The 16324-nt window shown below is 41.4% G+C and overlaps 1 protein-coding gene across 1 annotated transcript in view; it reads left to right on the top strand.

The window, feature by feature from the left end:
* The first annotated feature begins 3358 nt into the window (after positions 1-3358).
* Positions 3359-16324, top strand: part of LOC115789761 (uncharacterized) — a 49977-nt gene continuing 37011 nt past the window's right edge. The window contains exons 1-2 of the mRNA XM_030743272.1: positions 3359-3379; positions 3506-3601. Coding sequence (XP_030599132.1) covers positions 3359-3379; positions 3506-3601 — 117 coding nt within the window. The remainder of the gene's footprint in view (positions 3380-3505; positions 3602-16324) is intronic.

Below are 16324 nucleotides of genomic sequence, written 5' to 3'. Positions count from 1 at the left end.
TCATTGGCAGTCTTTTATTGATGTCCAGTCATGTTTGAAAAATTGCTCCAAAATGAAAATTGAACAAACATCACCGTCACGTTTGTTCGGGGCACGCCTTCAATATCATCTAGATGTTCTTGTTAGCCTTTATAATCAGAGAACGTCTGTGTTCTGCTATCTCTTCATTGATTGAAAGAAAACGCTCGTCTCTACCCACTCCACCTCCTCCCCTCTCTTGTGCACTGTCTGTTGCTTTGGGTGGTTGACCCTGGGTATTTAAAATCACGCTCACCTTTCCACCTGTCTCCCTCTCATTCACACACACGTATTCTATCTTGCTTCTACTGACTAATTCCTCTTATCTCCAGAGCATACCTCCACCTCTCCCAGCTCTCTTCTACCTGCTCCCTACTCAGTGCTTCAAAACACAGATTCCAGCATTGACATCCTGGTGGCCATATCCATCTTTTATATACAGTCTGTGTTGAAATCCACTGGAAGTTTCCTTTCCTCAGATGAGTTTGAAAACTCTGCACATCATTCTGCACAGCAGAGTTCAAACATCAAAGAGGATTAAAGCATAGCACTTTCTCTTTTTTGGATGGATATTTGCAGTAAAATCTGAGCGCAGTCTAAGCTTTGATCTCTGACCTGTGAGGAACAGGTCAAAGATTTCAAGCAGTGTGAAGACACTGTGGCACACCTGCACATAAACAGAGTCTGCTGGAAAGTAAAGAGGACTGAGTGTTGGTTAAACAGCCTGCGGTTGCCATAGATGTTCGACTGAACGCTGAGCTGCTTTGTGTTGGGCAACGCTGGCAACCACGCCTCGCATTCCTCTGAGCTGGTGTCAGGAACACACCCATCAGCAAGTTATACTATGGACACACACATTCAAATGTTGCATGCATTCAGATGGAACTGAGTAACTCTGCATTGACACCTTTTGTTCTTTTAAAAGCATTTTGTTGTGACGACGTTATGACAGCAATGAATAGTTTTCATTCTTCGTGGCACCGACTCAGTGAGGTGCTGGAAGCATTTTGGTCCATTCTGACATGATAGCATCACACAGATGCTCCATCACATCCCAAAGATGATCTGTTGGAGGATATGAGTGGCAGCCAGTGTGGTCTTCTGCTGCAGTGATCTGTTTCCAGGTTTGATGTGCTGTGTGCTCAGAGATGCTCTTCTGCACCCTTGGTTGTAATGAGTGGTTGTTTGCGTTACTGTTGCCAAACCAAAGCACACGCCTGCTCAGGAGTGAAGTCAGACAGAAGAACAATGCTGGACAGTAACTAAGTATCTTTGCTCATGCAGCAGAGACTCACGTAGAAGACCTCACTCAGCTTATTAATTGTGAAATCAAGAGAAGTGAAAGGTTTTGGGTGTGATATCGCCAGCAACACAAAGCCTATGATGTTCTACATTTTGTCACAATGTAGTTAACATCGGATTTTTTTTTTTTTTTACTTTTAGTTTTTACTTTTAACATGCAACCTCTGCCCTCTGGATTCAAATCAGGATTTTTTTACACTGAGGCAACATTGGTAACCACTGCACCTCTGTGCCATCCTGCAGAAAAAAAGGGGTGAGGATGGGGGGGGGGGGGGGGGGGGGGGGGGGCAGCAAACGTCATTTTTTTAATGAAAGGGAAAACTGAGTTAGGTTTTCTGTCATCATCAGCCCATAAACCTGCTCTGTACACAGTGTAGTGCACACGGCTGTTCAGGGTGTGTCTACAGTTCAAAAATATGCTGCAGAAGGGAGCGTCATGTGAGACAACCTTTACTCACACAGTGATAATTCACACTGCTGCAATAATTGCACAACATATTTGAGGTGATTTGCTGTCTCAGTCATACAGATTATTGGGACGTCAGCATTACGCTCAGAACGGACAGACAGGATGTATCTTCAGTTAATGTGAGGCTGTACTGGAGCCAGATGTTGACATCAGCATGCTAACATGCAGGGATCATTCTAGTACAGTCATGCTGCGGTGCTACAATTCCTGTGAAGCTGATTAGCATGTTAGCAGTGCTGCTTACAGTAATAGTGTGCTGCTGCTGCTGAGCAGGTTTAAGATGTATTTTGTCCTCTGTATATGTTTGCAGTAATACTTGCAACAATAATGGTTGGACAAAAGACAAAAGACACACTGTGGAAGAGAGCCCGAGATTAATAATAACTAATGATTAATGCAGAGTGGGTATAAACAGAGTAAAAGGTGGTGAATGAAAAGAAACACTCAGTGCATCATGGGAACCCCCCAGCAGCCTAGGCCTATTGCAGCATAACTAAGGGAGGGTTCAGGGTCACCAAACTCAGTAGGATTCATCCTCTGGGGACCACAAATATGTGCAGCAGATATCAGAGCAATCCCTGCCATGCTTAAACTACTCAAACTGAAGGTGACACCTGTGTGGTGGGAGTCTGAGCCTTTTTTTAACCAGGTGCTTTGCTGAAAACAGATTTATCAGGAATGATGTAAAAGCACAAGAATAAAATTGTCATCTTCAATAAATAAGATGTGAAAATGATATAGACTGTGATCACTAAGCTTATAAAGGTCACAGAGATGCAGAAGTATTTGCTTTCTGTTTGTGTACTCACAGTTAGTACTCGTAGTAACACGAGTATTTATCTGCTCTAAACTGTTTAACAGACGATGTTCTAATTGGCAGGAAAGTAAGAATCAGTTTCTTTTTTACCATCAGCCTCCACTTCCTGTAAGTTAACTGTGTTCACACTGCTGTTCACACAAGTTCCAACATCAATACAACTTATTCTAAAGGTCACAAGTGCCACTTCCTGAATGACTTATCTGAAGCTGCGTCCACACAGGACACGACTTAAAGTGTGTGTGGTCACAAATTGAGGAACTATTGAGGTGTCTTGTTTTTCCTTCATTGTTTTCCTTCTATTGTTTCCCCTCACAAGAGAGGGGAGGAGGTGGAGTGGGTAGAGACGAGCGTCAGGGGTGATTTATGACAGAAGGAGAGCAGCAAGAGTGAAAGGGAAGGTTTACAGGATGGTAGACCTGCTCTGATGTATGGATTGGTGACGGTGGGACTGAAGGGATACTGGTGGATTAACTATACACAAACATAAGAAAAAATATTTTGTAATTATCAGTACTGTTAATTTACAGCAGCTGTAGCATAAACCTTATGCCACAGCTGGTCTAATAAATCTGTTAAGTGCTGTATATGAAAACAAGGAACTAAGAAATATTTTTTGGCAGTACAATAAACATCCCTAATGTCATTAAAAGTCATTTGTGGTAACCGGAAAAGGCATCAGGGAAGAAAACATTCCTGAAATAGTTGTAATAGCTGCCTGATGGTGAGAGTGCTGCACTGCATCTCCAAAGATGGTGCCAAAGACAGACAGAGTGAGTTCACATGCCTCTCAAACATTTCTGATGGATTTCTGCCAAAGAAGGGAACTTTGAACCGGCTCAGAGCTTCCCTCCTCCCGTCCCAGCTGGGCCCATTGCGCACATTCCGGTGTGCGGCAGGTGAAATTCTGGCCACACCCACAAGGAAACTCCTGTCAGGCAGAGTTGGGAGGCTGTCAGTCGGCATCAGAGCACCGCACAGGGGAGCACGAGCAGGTAAGCTTATGATTTACCAGGAACACTTGTTGGATTTTAGCCTGAGCGCTCTGGCACTGCTTTTTGTGTTGACACTGACTCCAGGTCAGAAACGCGCTGCTTTCACTTACTTCAGAGGGTTCCCGGCTACTTTCCTCAAACTGGAGCTCAGGAAGAGTTTCTTTCTTTCTTTCTTTCTTTTCTTTTCTTTTCTTTCTTTTCTTTTTTTAAAACCTAAAGCAGCGGAACACATGATCGAGCGGATGCAGGGAAACGCAGAGACTGCGCGCAGCAAAGTCTGCAGATGTACACTGTAGTTTGTGGCAAGTGGCGATACAAACTTTACTAAAGTCAGCAAACGTATAATCTTAAAACAAGGCTCCATGAATGATCCAGCGTGTAGGTGTTCAAACAATTAATCCTGAGACAGCCGGTGTAAACAGAGAGATGGTGCCATAAAGTATGATAACAATCAGCCAATCAATACGGAGATTAAAGAACTGTGAGGAACGATTAAAGCTACTGTTATTCAGGAGCATTGTGTAAGAGCAGTCAACAGTATTAGTTTGATAATGTCATCAGAAATCAGTCGTACTCAGCCTCTGTAGCCTGTGGATGCGGGTGAGTGCTTCTCATTGCACCGGCATGCAGGTTCTATTAATGCTGTCCAAGCAATGCAGACACTCTTGATTCATTCGCGTTAATTAATAATTTTTAAGACAGTATGAAATATTTAGAATCTTAAACTACTGATAACTTTTCTAAAGTCGTTATAACTTCTATAGAATGAGCTATAAAGTGCCCCCTAGTGTTTGTGTGTGGTATCTTATTATAAGCAGGACGTCATGAATGAAGCCAGTATGGATTCAAAACCCTTACAGCACACCTGTCCATGCTTTTAATGTATGAGGCAGAAACCTGCAGTGAAAACAAAAGTTAATAATGAAAGAACCTATAATTAGAGCGGTCTCACTCTCACTCTACATTACACACTTCAGTGTGGAAAAACCTGATTGGCATGTCCAGAACCTTGACCTCAGCCTTTCCCAACACGTTCAGGATGAACTGGAAAATCATGTGGAAACTCCTGCTTTTTTAAGAGTCTGAGCCAGAGGAGCATTTACTGTCTGTGGATCTAAGGTGAAACACATTTAATGTTCACGTGCACCGTGGGTCTGCTGTGTGCAATTTGTGTCTACATACTTATGGCCACGAAGAGTGGTTTCATAAAGAACTCTTGGAATATCATAGAAATAATATAGTGTGAGCAGTTTAGTTAACTTGAAGTTATGTGTCTGCAAGACTAAACTCGTGGCAGTCGCTGACAATGAAATTCCAATTTTATATACTGATGATATCTAATGTTTTCCCTTTTCTCCAAGTGCCCTCAGACAAAGGGCGAGTCCGACTGTACTCTGCACTCCGATAAGAGACCGGTGGAGATGAGATGTATCTTTATTTCAGCTGGGTGGAGGGCGGTGTGGGAACCTTCCACCGGTTCCACGTGGAGCTGCTGTGTTTCTTACAGTTAATCAGTAACAACCACAAAAACAATAACACTTAACCAAAACATGCTGTTCTTAACTGGGTCTCTACACTGCGTCCTGTCTGATTGGTTGAAGGAAGAAGTTGTTCGACTGATTACCAGCTGTGATTTTGTGCGTGTGCGTGTGTGTGTGTTGTGTGTGGTGGCAACTAACTGTAGTGGGAACTGGAAGTCTTAATCCAGGAAGAATACAACAAGTTGGAGAGAGCAGCGTTTGTTAAGCTAGTTTGTCTATAAAATAATTACGTATGCATTTGTAATGTATCACAAATCAATATTGTTTTATTATATTAGCACTGAATAAAAGAATAAATGAGCTTTTTAGCCCCTGTGACGTCATATTTTTGGTATTTAAGAATAAGTTTCACTTTGTTTTTGGCAGCATCGTTAAGGATAACCGTTATTATTTGACAAATCATTTACACACACTTTCCCACGCACAAACGACTGGGCATTAGAGAAAGTTAGCAAGTAGCTGGTACAGTAAAAGAAAAAATGAGATTATTTCATGTTGGAGGCCAAATGAAAGTGAAGGATAACATCTTCAAATCTGGATGTCTAACTAAAACAAAGAAACTTACATATTTTTCAGTTTGTTATAATGTTACTTTCAAAGTGGTGAAAATTGGTAATAATTGTTTGGCAGTTTACTTTGTTTATAGCTTGCAGGCTAGCTAGCTTGTTGCTCATGCAGCTAACTTTGCAGCCTATGGAGCTAGCTTAAGGATACAAGTGTCGCTTTAAAGCAGATATTTAATCATATTTCTGAAGCTTATGTTCTAAAATGTAGAGACTGTGATTCTCACACAGAAGTGTTAGCAGGCTCAAATGAAAGTTCTGTGTTGTTGTTCAGATGTTGTTTCTGACGCTGTTTTTCTCACAGATGTCTAAAGCACACAGCAGTGATTCATGGCTAAATGTTCTCTTTACTGAAGAATGCTGAAACTAATGTTAACATTTCTCACCGTCTTTCTTAACTAAAGCGCCTTTGTGTCTGTTCGTCTTGCATGTGCTTATCTTTCATTCCATCTTTGCCTGCTATCATTGCCTTTATCTCCTTAAGCATCATACTTTCCTCTTCACTAAGATATCTTAATTAGCACTTGCAATTTCAGACCTATATATAGATAACACCATGGCCAAAGGTACGCAGTTGCAGCCAAAGCTTTTTGCCATAACTGTATACCTTCATGTATGACATTGATTCACTTAGTCTAGACACCTGATACTATGTAACTGTTTAAAGAAGGCTGGACTATGACTGAGCCAACACACTATGCAAGTCATTAGTCTTTGCACATGTGCAGCAGTGTCTGTATCTCTCTCACTCCCCTTTCTCTCTGTCATATATATTTTTTTCTCATTGACATTTTTTCCCAACAATTGTTCATAGCTTTCTGTGTTAGGACTCGACTTCTCTCCTTTCACTTTCACCCATTTTCCACGGGTTTCTTCACACCACTTTGGTTGTTTCAGCCTTTCCTTTTTATCAGTTTTTAGAAATCGGACAGGAGTCTGTGTGTGACAACGGGATTTCTCCAGATCATATCAGCAATTTAAATCTGTTTATCTGTATCCAACCTCTGTCCTTCACACACCCATTTTCTCTCTCTCTCTCTCTCTCTCTCTCTCTATCTTCTCTCTCTCTCTCTCTCTCTCTCTCTCTCTCTCTCTCTCTCTCTCTCTCTCTCTCTCCTCTCTCTCTCTCTCTCTCTCTCTCCTCCTCATCTCTAATGGGTTTAATGGGACTACATTCTTTCTCTTGACTCCAGCCCAGGCAGTTAACCAACCAGACCAACGGAACACACAACTATTCTTTCAGTTTTGCTCAGCACACACCCACCCTACTCTCTCTCTCTGTCTTTCTCTCTTGTCTCGTCAGTATTTGCAAAGTAGTAGACGTTGTTAAAATGTTGCATAAGAAAGTGAGTGATAATGCAGGTCAAAGAATGACATATTGCAAGAGTAACATCTCTCAAGTCCTGTGTCAGTTCTTTGACCTAGAACCCCCCCCCCAAAAAAAAATTTCTTAATGGCATGAATTTCATAAACTGTCTATCTGCTGTAGATAGTTTTTTTTTAGGCCTGCCTCTTCTTCTTTCATCTCTACTTGTCCAGTTTCTTCAGATTTTTTTCCCAGGTTTCTGGCTGATAGCACTTATAGAATAACTTGTAAGGTTGCTGAGTAGACACAACAAAGGTTCATCTCTTGAGTTGGGTGCTTTTTCTTTTTAGAGAGAGCTTTATTAAAGGCCACTTTTAAAAAGAAAGTCCGTCTCCTTGGAAGCAATATATAAAAAAATGAGTGGTAGCTCAAGTCTTTTGCATTGTTTGTTTGATGATGCACTTTAATTTCTTGAATATCTGGATATCTGTCATAGAGAAACTTGTCTAGGCCTTAGATCATAGTAACTTAAACACCCCTACATGTCAGGAACATTATTTGTTACAGTTGCTAACGACCTACAGCTCTGGGCCTACGTCACAACAGGTTACACCACGTTAAAGAGAAAGTCGCTCCTCGGCTGGTGAACTTTCATCAGTCCTGCAACCCACTGCACTCCTGTCACAGCTTTGCTAATTTAACATGAAGGTTTTTCAAAACTGACATGAATTGGCTGAAAAGAATAACTTGAAACAGTGAATATGCATTTTCTGGCTTTCATATATTCAGATATGAAGCTTCTAGCATCATGGTGGAAACCCTGACGTCGTCTCCCCCGGTAAAAACTGGTCGTGGTGTGACTGCAAACACTGAACCATAAATGGATGGATTTTGATGTTGTTTCCATATAGAACAGAGGCCCAGTCAGCCAGTTTATTCAAATCAATAAAGAGATTGTGGAAAACGATTCTCGAATGTAAACTTTTCTCTAGAAAGTTTTAAGGAGGATGTCCAGGTAACCTTCAAGAAGTAGTGAAGTCTTCAGCGTCAGTTCAGCTTTTATTTTGGAGCCGTTCTGAAGCTGTTTTTAAGAAAAGAGGAGAAGCTGAAGCAGCTATAATGAATCACATGCTTCATCTTCATCCTTGAAAACCAAATCAAGTTATTTTTTTTCTCACATCCACTTACACACTGTACGTGATCCTAGAACGCTAAAAAAAATCAGATCTGACTAAGGTCTGTACTGTAAACTGTTCCCAAGCCTCATTTGGGAAAGTTGGGATCGTCTATAAGACAGTCCCAACTTTCCCAAAGCTGGGTGTGTGCAAGAATAATTGCGAATATAGATGATGTATTGTTTTTGAGAGAATTGCTCCTCACCTGTAGATACATGTCTTTGTGTGGGCCTATTCCGTTTACTGAAACCTCCATTACGGTAACATTTAACTATGTCATAAAAGTAAGAACGATGACCTCAGCGCTCATAAACACTCTTGATATCAAAGCTGTGGTGACAGGTTGCGACATCTTACCAACAAATTTAAATTCAGAGGTTTTATCTTTTTTTTTTTTTTTTTTTTTTTTTAAGTAATTTTTTTTGATCAAAAAACCCATTTGGCCAATATTTACAATCAATATGTTTGATCTTTTGAATAAAGTCATTTTGCATGGGATGAAGCTTTATGCAGGGGAACTGTTTGTTCACAGGTCTGTGGACCAAAAAAAAAGGTTGTCTTTGTCGTTTAGCCCTGTGGCTGTGAAGGGTTTCTGTTCAGGGTGACGTCTGTCTGTCAGCTGTCAAGGTGTTATTCAGAGGTGGAATGTATGTCTGTTGGCATTCTTTCTGAAGCTTCACTTATGGTTCCGTAGCAAATGTACGTGTCCTGCAGCCTAAAGGACACATACATTAAATACCTGCGTCTTAAAAAAACCATTATGTTGCTGTTTGTGCGGCTCAGTTGATCATTCTATTCTACAACTTTTTTTTCATTTTCCTAAAGTCCAAATGAACCACTCGTTCAAAGCAGCACTTGCTCTAATTTATAATGACTTAAATTGTAAGTTAGGAAAATAATAACATCACATTCTCGCTTTATGTGTGAACCGATGTATGCAGGTGTCATTACTTTAACGAATGACATAAAATGAAAAATAAAATTACTTCTTACTGCTTCCACAGGAATTAAGGGGGTAAGTAACAGCCAGGTGCTGCTTGATTAATTGATCATAAAAGCAGAAGTTTTGGCAGTTTTGTGGTCAGTAGCATTGTCTCAACAAGAAATGCACAAGGTTACAGTGTGCAGTCACAAGAGCTATAACTCGGTCTCTGCAGACCTCAGTTATGTGTTAAATGTTAAGGATCAAGAGTGAATAAGTTTGGCATGTGTGGAAGGGCTTGGCAGCATGGCTTAGACTTCTGGAACGATGACCTTTGTTTGGTTTTTGCAAAAAGTGATTCTGTGCATTATTGCTGTACAAACAGCATCAGCACACATACCCCATACCAACTGTCAGCACGGTGGTGGTGATGTGATGATTTGGGCTTGTTCTGCAGCCACAGGGCCTGGGCACCTTGCAGTCATTATGTTGATCATGAACTTCTCTGTGTACCAAAGTTTTCTAGAATCAAATATGAGGCCATCTGTCTGACAGCTAAAGCTAGGCCCAAAATAGGTCATGCAACAGGACAATGATCTTAACCACAGCAACAAATCTACAACAGAATGACTGAAAAAGAACCAAGGTGCTGCAGTGGTCCATCAGAGTCCAGACTTCAACCCGACTGAAATGCTGTGGCGAGACTCTAATCCTGCTCGGCTTGACTCACTTTGACTCTACTGGGTTTTTGGTGATTTTGAGCACCAAGCAAAAAAACATCTGCAAGGTCTGTTAGTGTGTAGCCATTTCCCTCATTGTTGGGTTTAAAAAACAGTGGGTTTGATTCTTGTGAAGAGTCACTCTTATGATTCATCTAGTGACATCCACTCATTGGCCAGTCAGTGGCATGCAATCCGTTGATGTCAGTGAGATCCCTTGGAACCCCCAGCTGAGTAGGTGCTTAAAGTACCTGGTACCAAGCATTACCACTTATGGAAAACCCTAAAAATCGAGTCGAGTCGAGCCAAGTAGGTACTTGTGGAAAAGAGACATAAAGAGCCGCACATAAATGAATGCCTGCAAACCTCAATGAACTGAAGCAACACTGTAAAGAAGAGTGGGCCAAAATTCCACCACAATGAATGAGAGACTAATAAAGTCCATACAGAAACAATTACTCAGTTATTGCTTATAAAGGTGGTTCTACAAGCAATTGAATCATGGGGTGTACTTAGTTTTTCAGAGGACTGCATAGAGACCAATGAAAACGTTCTCTTTTGCATGACTTTTGGAAGGTTTGAAGAATGCAAGCTTGGCTCCGTAACAGTGTGATTATTTAGCTTCTGCTGCCCCTAGGTTTAGAAAAAAAACAACTATTGTGTACAACATTCTTTTCTATTATAATCAAATGTCAGGCTGTCTGGTATGAAGAACGCCCTGAAGTGGCATCTGGTGCCTAGCAATCATTAACACAATGGAGGAAAGAATTTTTCATGAATCCCAATAAAAAGTTCTCTGTGCAGTTAGTCACTGTGGTCTTTATTATAATGCCAGTAACAGTTACATTTTATTAATGGCAGTTACTGTTGCGCTATCTGCCTTTTTATGGCACTAACTGTGTGGAGCTCAGTTAAAGAAGTGGAGCTACACATATGCATCTCTGCGCACGGGAAGAGAGACACCAGAAAATGTATTTCCCACTTCCACAGTGTGGAAGGTAAAGATTTAGTCCACTTTGATTAGAATGAATAAAAGATTGCGACTGAAAGTGACGTTATGTCGCAAACTGCAAGTTAATATGAATGATGTGAAAGTAGCAAGAGTAGGTTGTTGATGGCAGGTATGTTAGGAATCAGGGCGTGAGCCTTAAAGGACGAACACACACACACAAACTATTTGGTAACATCTTGTCAGCGCTTCACGTTGGAATGAACGTGTCTCTGAGATGCTTGTGATCCCCATATCTAAATTACATATTTCAAATGTACGTTTTCTTAATGGAGCTGGGGAGGGAGGAGGACAGCACCGCATGCTGTTATCTAATCAGTCCTGCAGGTACAAACTCACCTTTCCTTGAGTCCTTGAGTTCACACACTCATGTCAAGATGGCTGACTTCCTAGAAAATAACTTTCTTTCACTGAGCTGCTTATGACTCAGCCAAAGAGAAGCTGTCAGTCATAATGACTGCAGACTGCAGCAACACCCCAATCTAGAGGTCATGCTGTTTTTTTTTTACTGCAACAGGTTTCAGGTGTATGTGTCAGAAGTCACCTGCTTCCAGCGTTCATGCTAGGTTAAGCTAATGCCCTCCTGGCTGTACATATCTTATTAAGCACGCAGACCTCGCGCAAAGAAAATCAGAGTAAGTGATCAAATTAAATAAATACAGTGAACAGTGTGAAGAAAATAATGAAGACAGTAAAGGAAATACTATTTACACTCTTAAGTACAGTTCATGGTCCTACTAAAAGAAGCTTAAGTACCTAAAGTAAAAGTACTCATGTGGAATAACCCCTCTAAGAATCATTTACAGGTTATTATTGGATCGCAGTTCTTGAGTCATTAATGTTTATGTCACTTTCATTTGTGAGTAGAGATTATTTTAATTAACTATATATTGCTGGTTAGATTATCTGCAATGCAGCATAATATATCATTTATATTTAATTTTTATTACAAAATATTACATTTTTAAATAATGGTATGAGTGCAAAGTATAGTAGAGTAGAAATAGAAAGTAGTATAATTTAGAGACGTGTACTTCAGTAAAGTACCAAATAAATGTGCTTGTGCAGTAGCACTAACAGGTCTGCAGTCCAGTGGCATTGGGTGATGGACTCCAGAATGGGCTAGTCATATATATATATTTTTTTAAATACTTCCCAAAACTTTTACTGTATCTTAAGCATACACATTAGGATTGCAGTGCTCAGTATAGTTCCAATTTGGACATCAATTCAAGTCGATTCCTTCCTGGTTTCATTGGCTGTCTGCAAATCTAATAAGTTGGCACAGTGGCTGCTGTTTAGCAAATATAAGTCTTTAAAATTACTGATATGGTCGTGTTGTTTTTAAGTCTTCTGGGAACCTTAGAAACTGAATGCAAGTCTTCATTGTTGGTTTCTGAGAATATAGAAATAATTTAGTATATAATTCAGTCCATTGCACTAAACATTTGTAACTTCATTAAGCCAAAAAAAAAAGACGTACTATATATTTAGCTGAAGGTTGAAAGCTCCCATGAAAATGTCACTCTTTTCCTGTTGAATTTCTTCCATTTCATCATCCTTCCAAGCTCACATTCGCCTCCATAACATAATGTTCTAGCAAATGGTTTAGGTTGAAGGTCACGAGTGTGTTTTGGAACCCATTTCTACATCTTGTAATTTCTCCCACTAATGGACACCTGAGAGTTCTAATTATTCATCTGCATCATTTAGAAACTGCTACAGAGCTTCTCCTCGAATGCATCTTAGTGCATTTTTGCATTTATAGCTCCTTGGTTTTTTTTTTTTTCACTCCAAGTTTAATGAGTGTTGTTTTGCATTATGCAGTACCTCCAGGCTTCAATTTGGCATCTGGGAAAGTTGGCTTGACTCCAAGACTGTGGTCACCCAGTGCTTATTACTCATTAAGCCTCATCGGAGGGCCGAGTGGGTGCAGGCTGGGCGGGTGCTGGGTGGGAGTTGCAGTGCTTGGAGAGTTGATGTTGTTGTTGTTGTTTTTGTCGATGCTCTAGTTTTGAAACTGAACTCAGAGATGAAAAAGTAAAGGAGTTTGAAAAATAAAGTGCTGATCATTTGCACAGCCTTCCACTCTAAAAATGCAACTGTTAGTTGGAAAGCTGGCTGTGCGGTTAGCCTTAGGCACGTAAATCAAATGGAATGAACATTCACCACCCAAACTCCATGCCACATTCATGCCAAATTCTTTGTTTTTTCTATAAATCTGTTTAAGAGAAAGCCTCCAGCCACACTGTTTACTTCACAACACCCCCCCCCCTGCTCTCATTTTCTAACTTCAGTCAATGCTAACCAGTTAGCCCTGGCCCCTCCCGTCTCATGTTTCTGTATCAGCCAGGTCACCCTTGTGGTGGTTGTCAACGTCATTCAGCTGACTCTCCAGCTCCACTGGTAGACGGTAGACATTGTTCTGCTCTGGAGATCCACTGCAAACTGGAGGGGCTGTTCTAACCAGAACCTTCAGCAAGTGGGGAGGTGGTTCATGTGCCATCGCGCCGAGCTGCCAGAAGCTGCAGAGCAGAGCGAGGACTACCGTCACCAGCTGCTGAAATCTATCCAGAGGTGGGGGAGATGGCGGACTTTTATTCTCACTAAGTGAGAATAAATAACTCATTTACACAAGCGTGGGTGCGCTGTACATTCACCCCCGCTAACACCACAAATAGAATCTGTTTCTATGGGAAAAACTGAGAGGGGATAAAAAAAGGATTCCCAGTCTTTATAGCACTAAACTTAGGTTTAGTGGGTTGGATAGGTTGCAGCTTTCCAAATAATCCCCAGTGATTACAGCAGGTTTAGAGAAAATACCTAAACTCTGAAATGGCAGGAGCAGTACATTACATGTTGCTACGCTGCAAACGGACTTCTTTATGCTATGGTCTAATCATTAAATTAATAACTCAGTATGGCTAAGTCTCAATGATAATGACTCCTACCAGTACCTTAGGGGTTTATATTGTAACAAACATACATACATGGGCTGTTGCATAGTGAGACACTGCTAGATGGCCTAACTGAGTTATTGCAGTATTGTGTAAGCTACACAATACTGTCAAAAGTAATCACTCATCTGCCTCCACACACATGAACCTGAGTAACATTTATTCTTAATCCATAGAGTTTAATATGATGTGGGCCCACCCTCTGCAGCTCTAACAGCTTCAGCTCTTCTAGGAAGTCTTTCCACAGGTTTAGGAGTGTTTATGGGAATTTCTGACCATTCTTCCAGAAGCACATCTGTGAGGTCAGACACTGATGTTGGAGAGAAGGCCTGGCTCACAGTCTCCGCTCTAATCCATCCCAAAGGTGTTCTATCAGGCGGAGGTCAGGACTCTGTGCAGGCCAGTCAAGTTCTTCCACACCAAACTGGCTCATCCATGTCTTTATGGAGCTGCTTTGTGCACTGGTGTGCAGTCATGTTGGAACAGGAAGGGGCCATCCCCAAACTGTTCCCACAGGGTTGGGAGCATCAAACTGTCCCAAATGTCTTGGTATGCAGAAGCATTAAGAGTTCCTTTCACTGGAACTAAGGGGCCGAGCCCAACTCCTGAAAAACACCCCCACACCATTACCCCCCCCCTCCACCAAACTTTACACTTGGCACAGTGCAGTCAGACAGGTACCGTTCCCCTGGCAACCACCAAACCCAGACTCCTCCATCAGATTGGCAGATGGAGAAGTGTCAGGGAACACGTCTCCACTGCTCTAGAGTCCAGTGGCGGCGTGCTTTACACCACTGCATCAACGCTCTGCATTGAGCTTGGTGATGTAAGGCTTGGATGCAGCTGCCATGGAAACCCATTCCATGAAGCTCTCACTGTTCTTGAGCTGATCTGAAGGCCACATGAAGGTTGGAGGTCTGTAGTGATTGACTCTGCAGAAAGTTGGTGACCTCTGTGCACTATGACCCTCAGCATCCTCTGACCCCACTCTGTGATTTTTTTGCCTACCACTTCATGGCTGAGTTGCTGTTGTTCCCAATCACTTCCACTTTGTTATAATCCCACTAACAGCTGACTGTGGAATATTTAGTATTGACTGGACTTGTTGCACAGGTATCATCCTATCACGGTGCCACGCTGGAGTTCACTGAATTCTTTCACTGATGTTTGTAGAAGCAGTCTGCATGCCGAGAACACCTGAACTCAATGATCTGGATAGTGAGTGAATACTTTTGGTAGTATAGTGCATCATTAGAGAATAGACTACTGAAAACATTCATATGCATGATTAGCTTCTACAAGTGCTCCAGCAGGGAGTCTCACTTTTCTCTGAAGCTCTGCTTTACTGTCAAATTGCCCGTCAGAATCCACTGACAGACTGCATCACTCACTCTATCTGATGCCTGTTTGGCATCCTTGAATCACATAATATTATCCATCAGCTGCTAGTTTTACCACATGGTGGTTCTACAAAGTTAAAAAAAGTGACACATTTTATTCTTAAAAGCAGCTTTTTCAGGCATTTTGCATTCTTTCTGTTGCAGAACCTATGAACGATCCACATAGAATCAAGGTTATAAATGTAATCATTCACCTACAGCATGTCCATCTGCAAACCTAAACTTATGATTGTGCAGACACATCCGAGGATCCACCCAATATAGTGCAAACAGAACCATGGTTTACATCTGTTGCCTGTGTGGCTCTTGGACTCGGTCCAATTCTTTAGAGGTCCTATGGTGCTATATGCAACTAAATATGGCTTCAGTTGTAGAGAGTCCCATTGTTTGTAAAATGTAAAACATATTTATAATTTTTAGCTTTCAAACTAAGTGCTGGTACTATCGCTTTTTCTGCAGGGGACACAAGGCTGCGTTTTCTGTACCCGCCTGCCTGAGTGTGTAATTTCCCACCACGTCTTTGGTTTCCTTTAGGTCTGCCTGCTGCATCTTAGTGAAGCTTTACCCGTCTTTCGCTCTGTCTGTCTGACAGATGACAGCTCAGAGAGGTTTTATCATTTCTTTTGGATGAGTCTTTGGGAGGAGCTCATCCTAAGTAGGCTCCAAACCCAGCCCTGCACACCTGTGTATGTGTATGTACTGTGATGCGGTCAGATGGTGGTGAGAGCGGTATTGTGCCAAACCCTAAAATAACCCATGCTAATACCTGTATGCAGTAAAAACATACCATTAATCAGTCTGGTGTAGGTGGTGCATGCAGGAAGAAAGGAGGTTACTTCATGATGGATTATTTATGCCGTTTCTTTTCCACACATTTTATGGAAATCTTGGTTTAAATGTTCACTAATTTTGGCTGTGATCTGCATTTAGATGCCAAATACTTTCTCTTTTCATCACTTTATAAATGTACAAAGCCTCCCTTTTTCCTTGGTTTAGAAAGTGCATCCAGAACATGACGTAGAGAGTTATTTCTTTTTGAGAAACGCTGAGCATCGTTGTTTTGCTGTGTTTGACACGGTTGATGGCAGATCTCAGAGATCTGAACCTGAATTTGTGTAATTGTTAACTACA

The sequence above is a fragment of the Archocentrus centrarchus genome, chromosome 12 (assembly GCF_007364275.1).
Source record: "Archocentrus centrarchus isolate MPI-CPG fArcCen1 chromosome 12, fArcCen1, whole genome shotgun sequence".
In the NCBI taxonomy this organism is placed as follows: Eukaryota; Metazoa; Chordata; class Actinopteri; order Cichliformes; family Cichlidae; genus Archocentrus; species Archocentrus centrarchus.
Note: the sequence above shows the minus strand (reverse complement) of the source record. Positions and strands in the feature narration are given on the sequence as shown.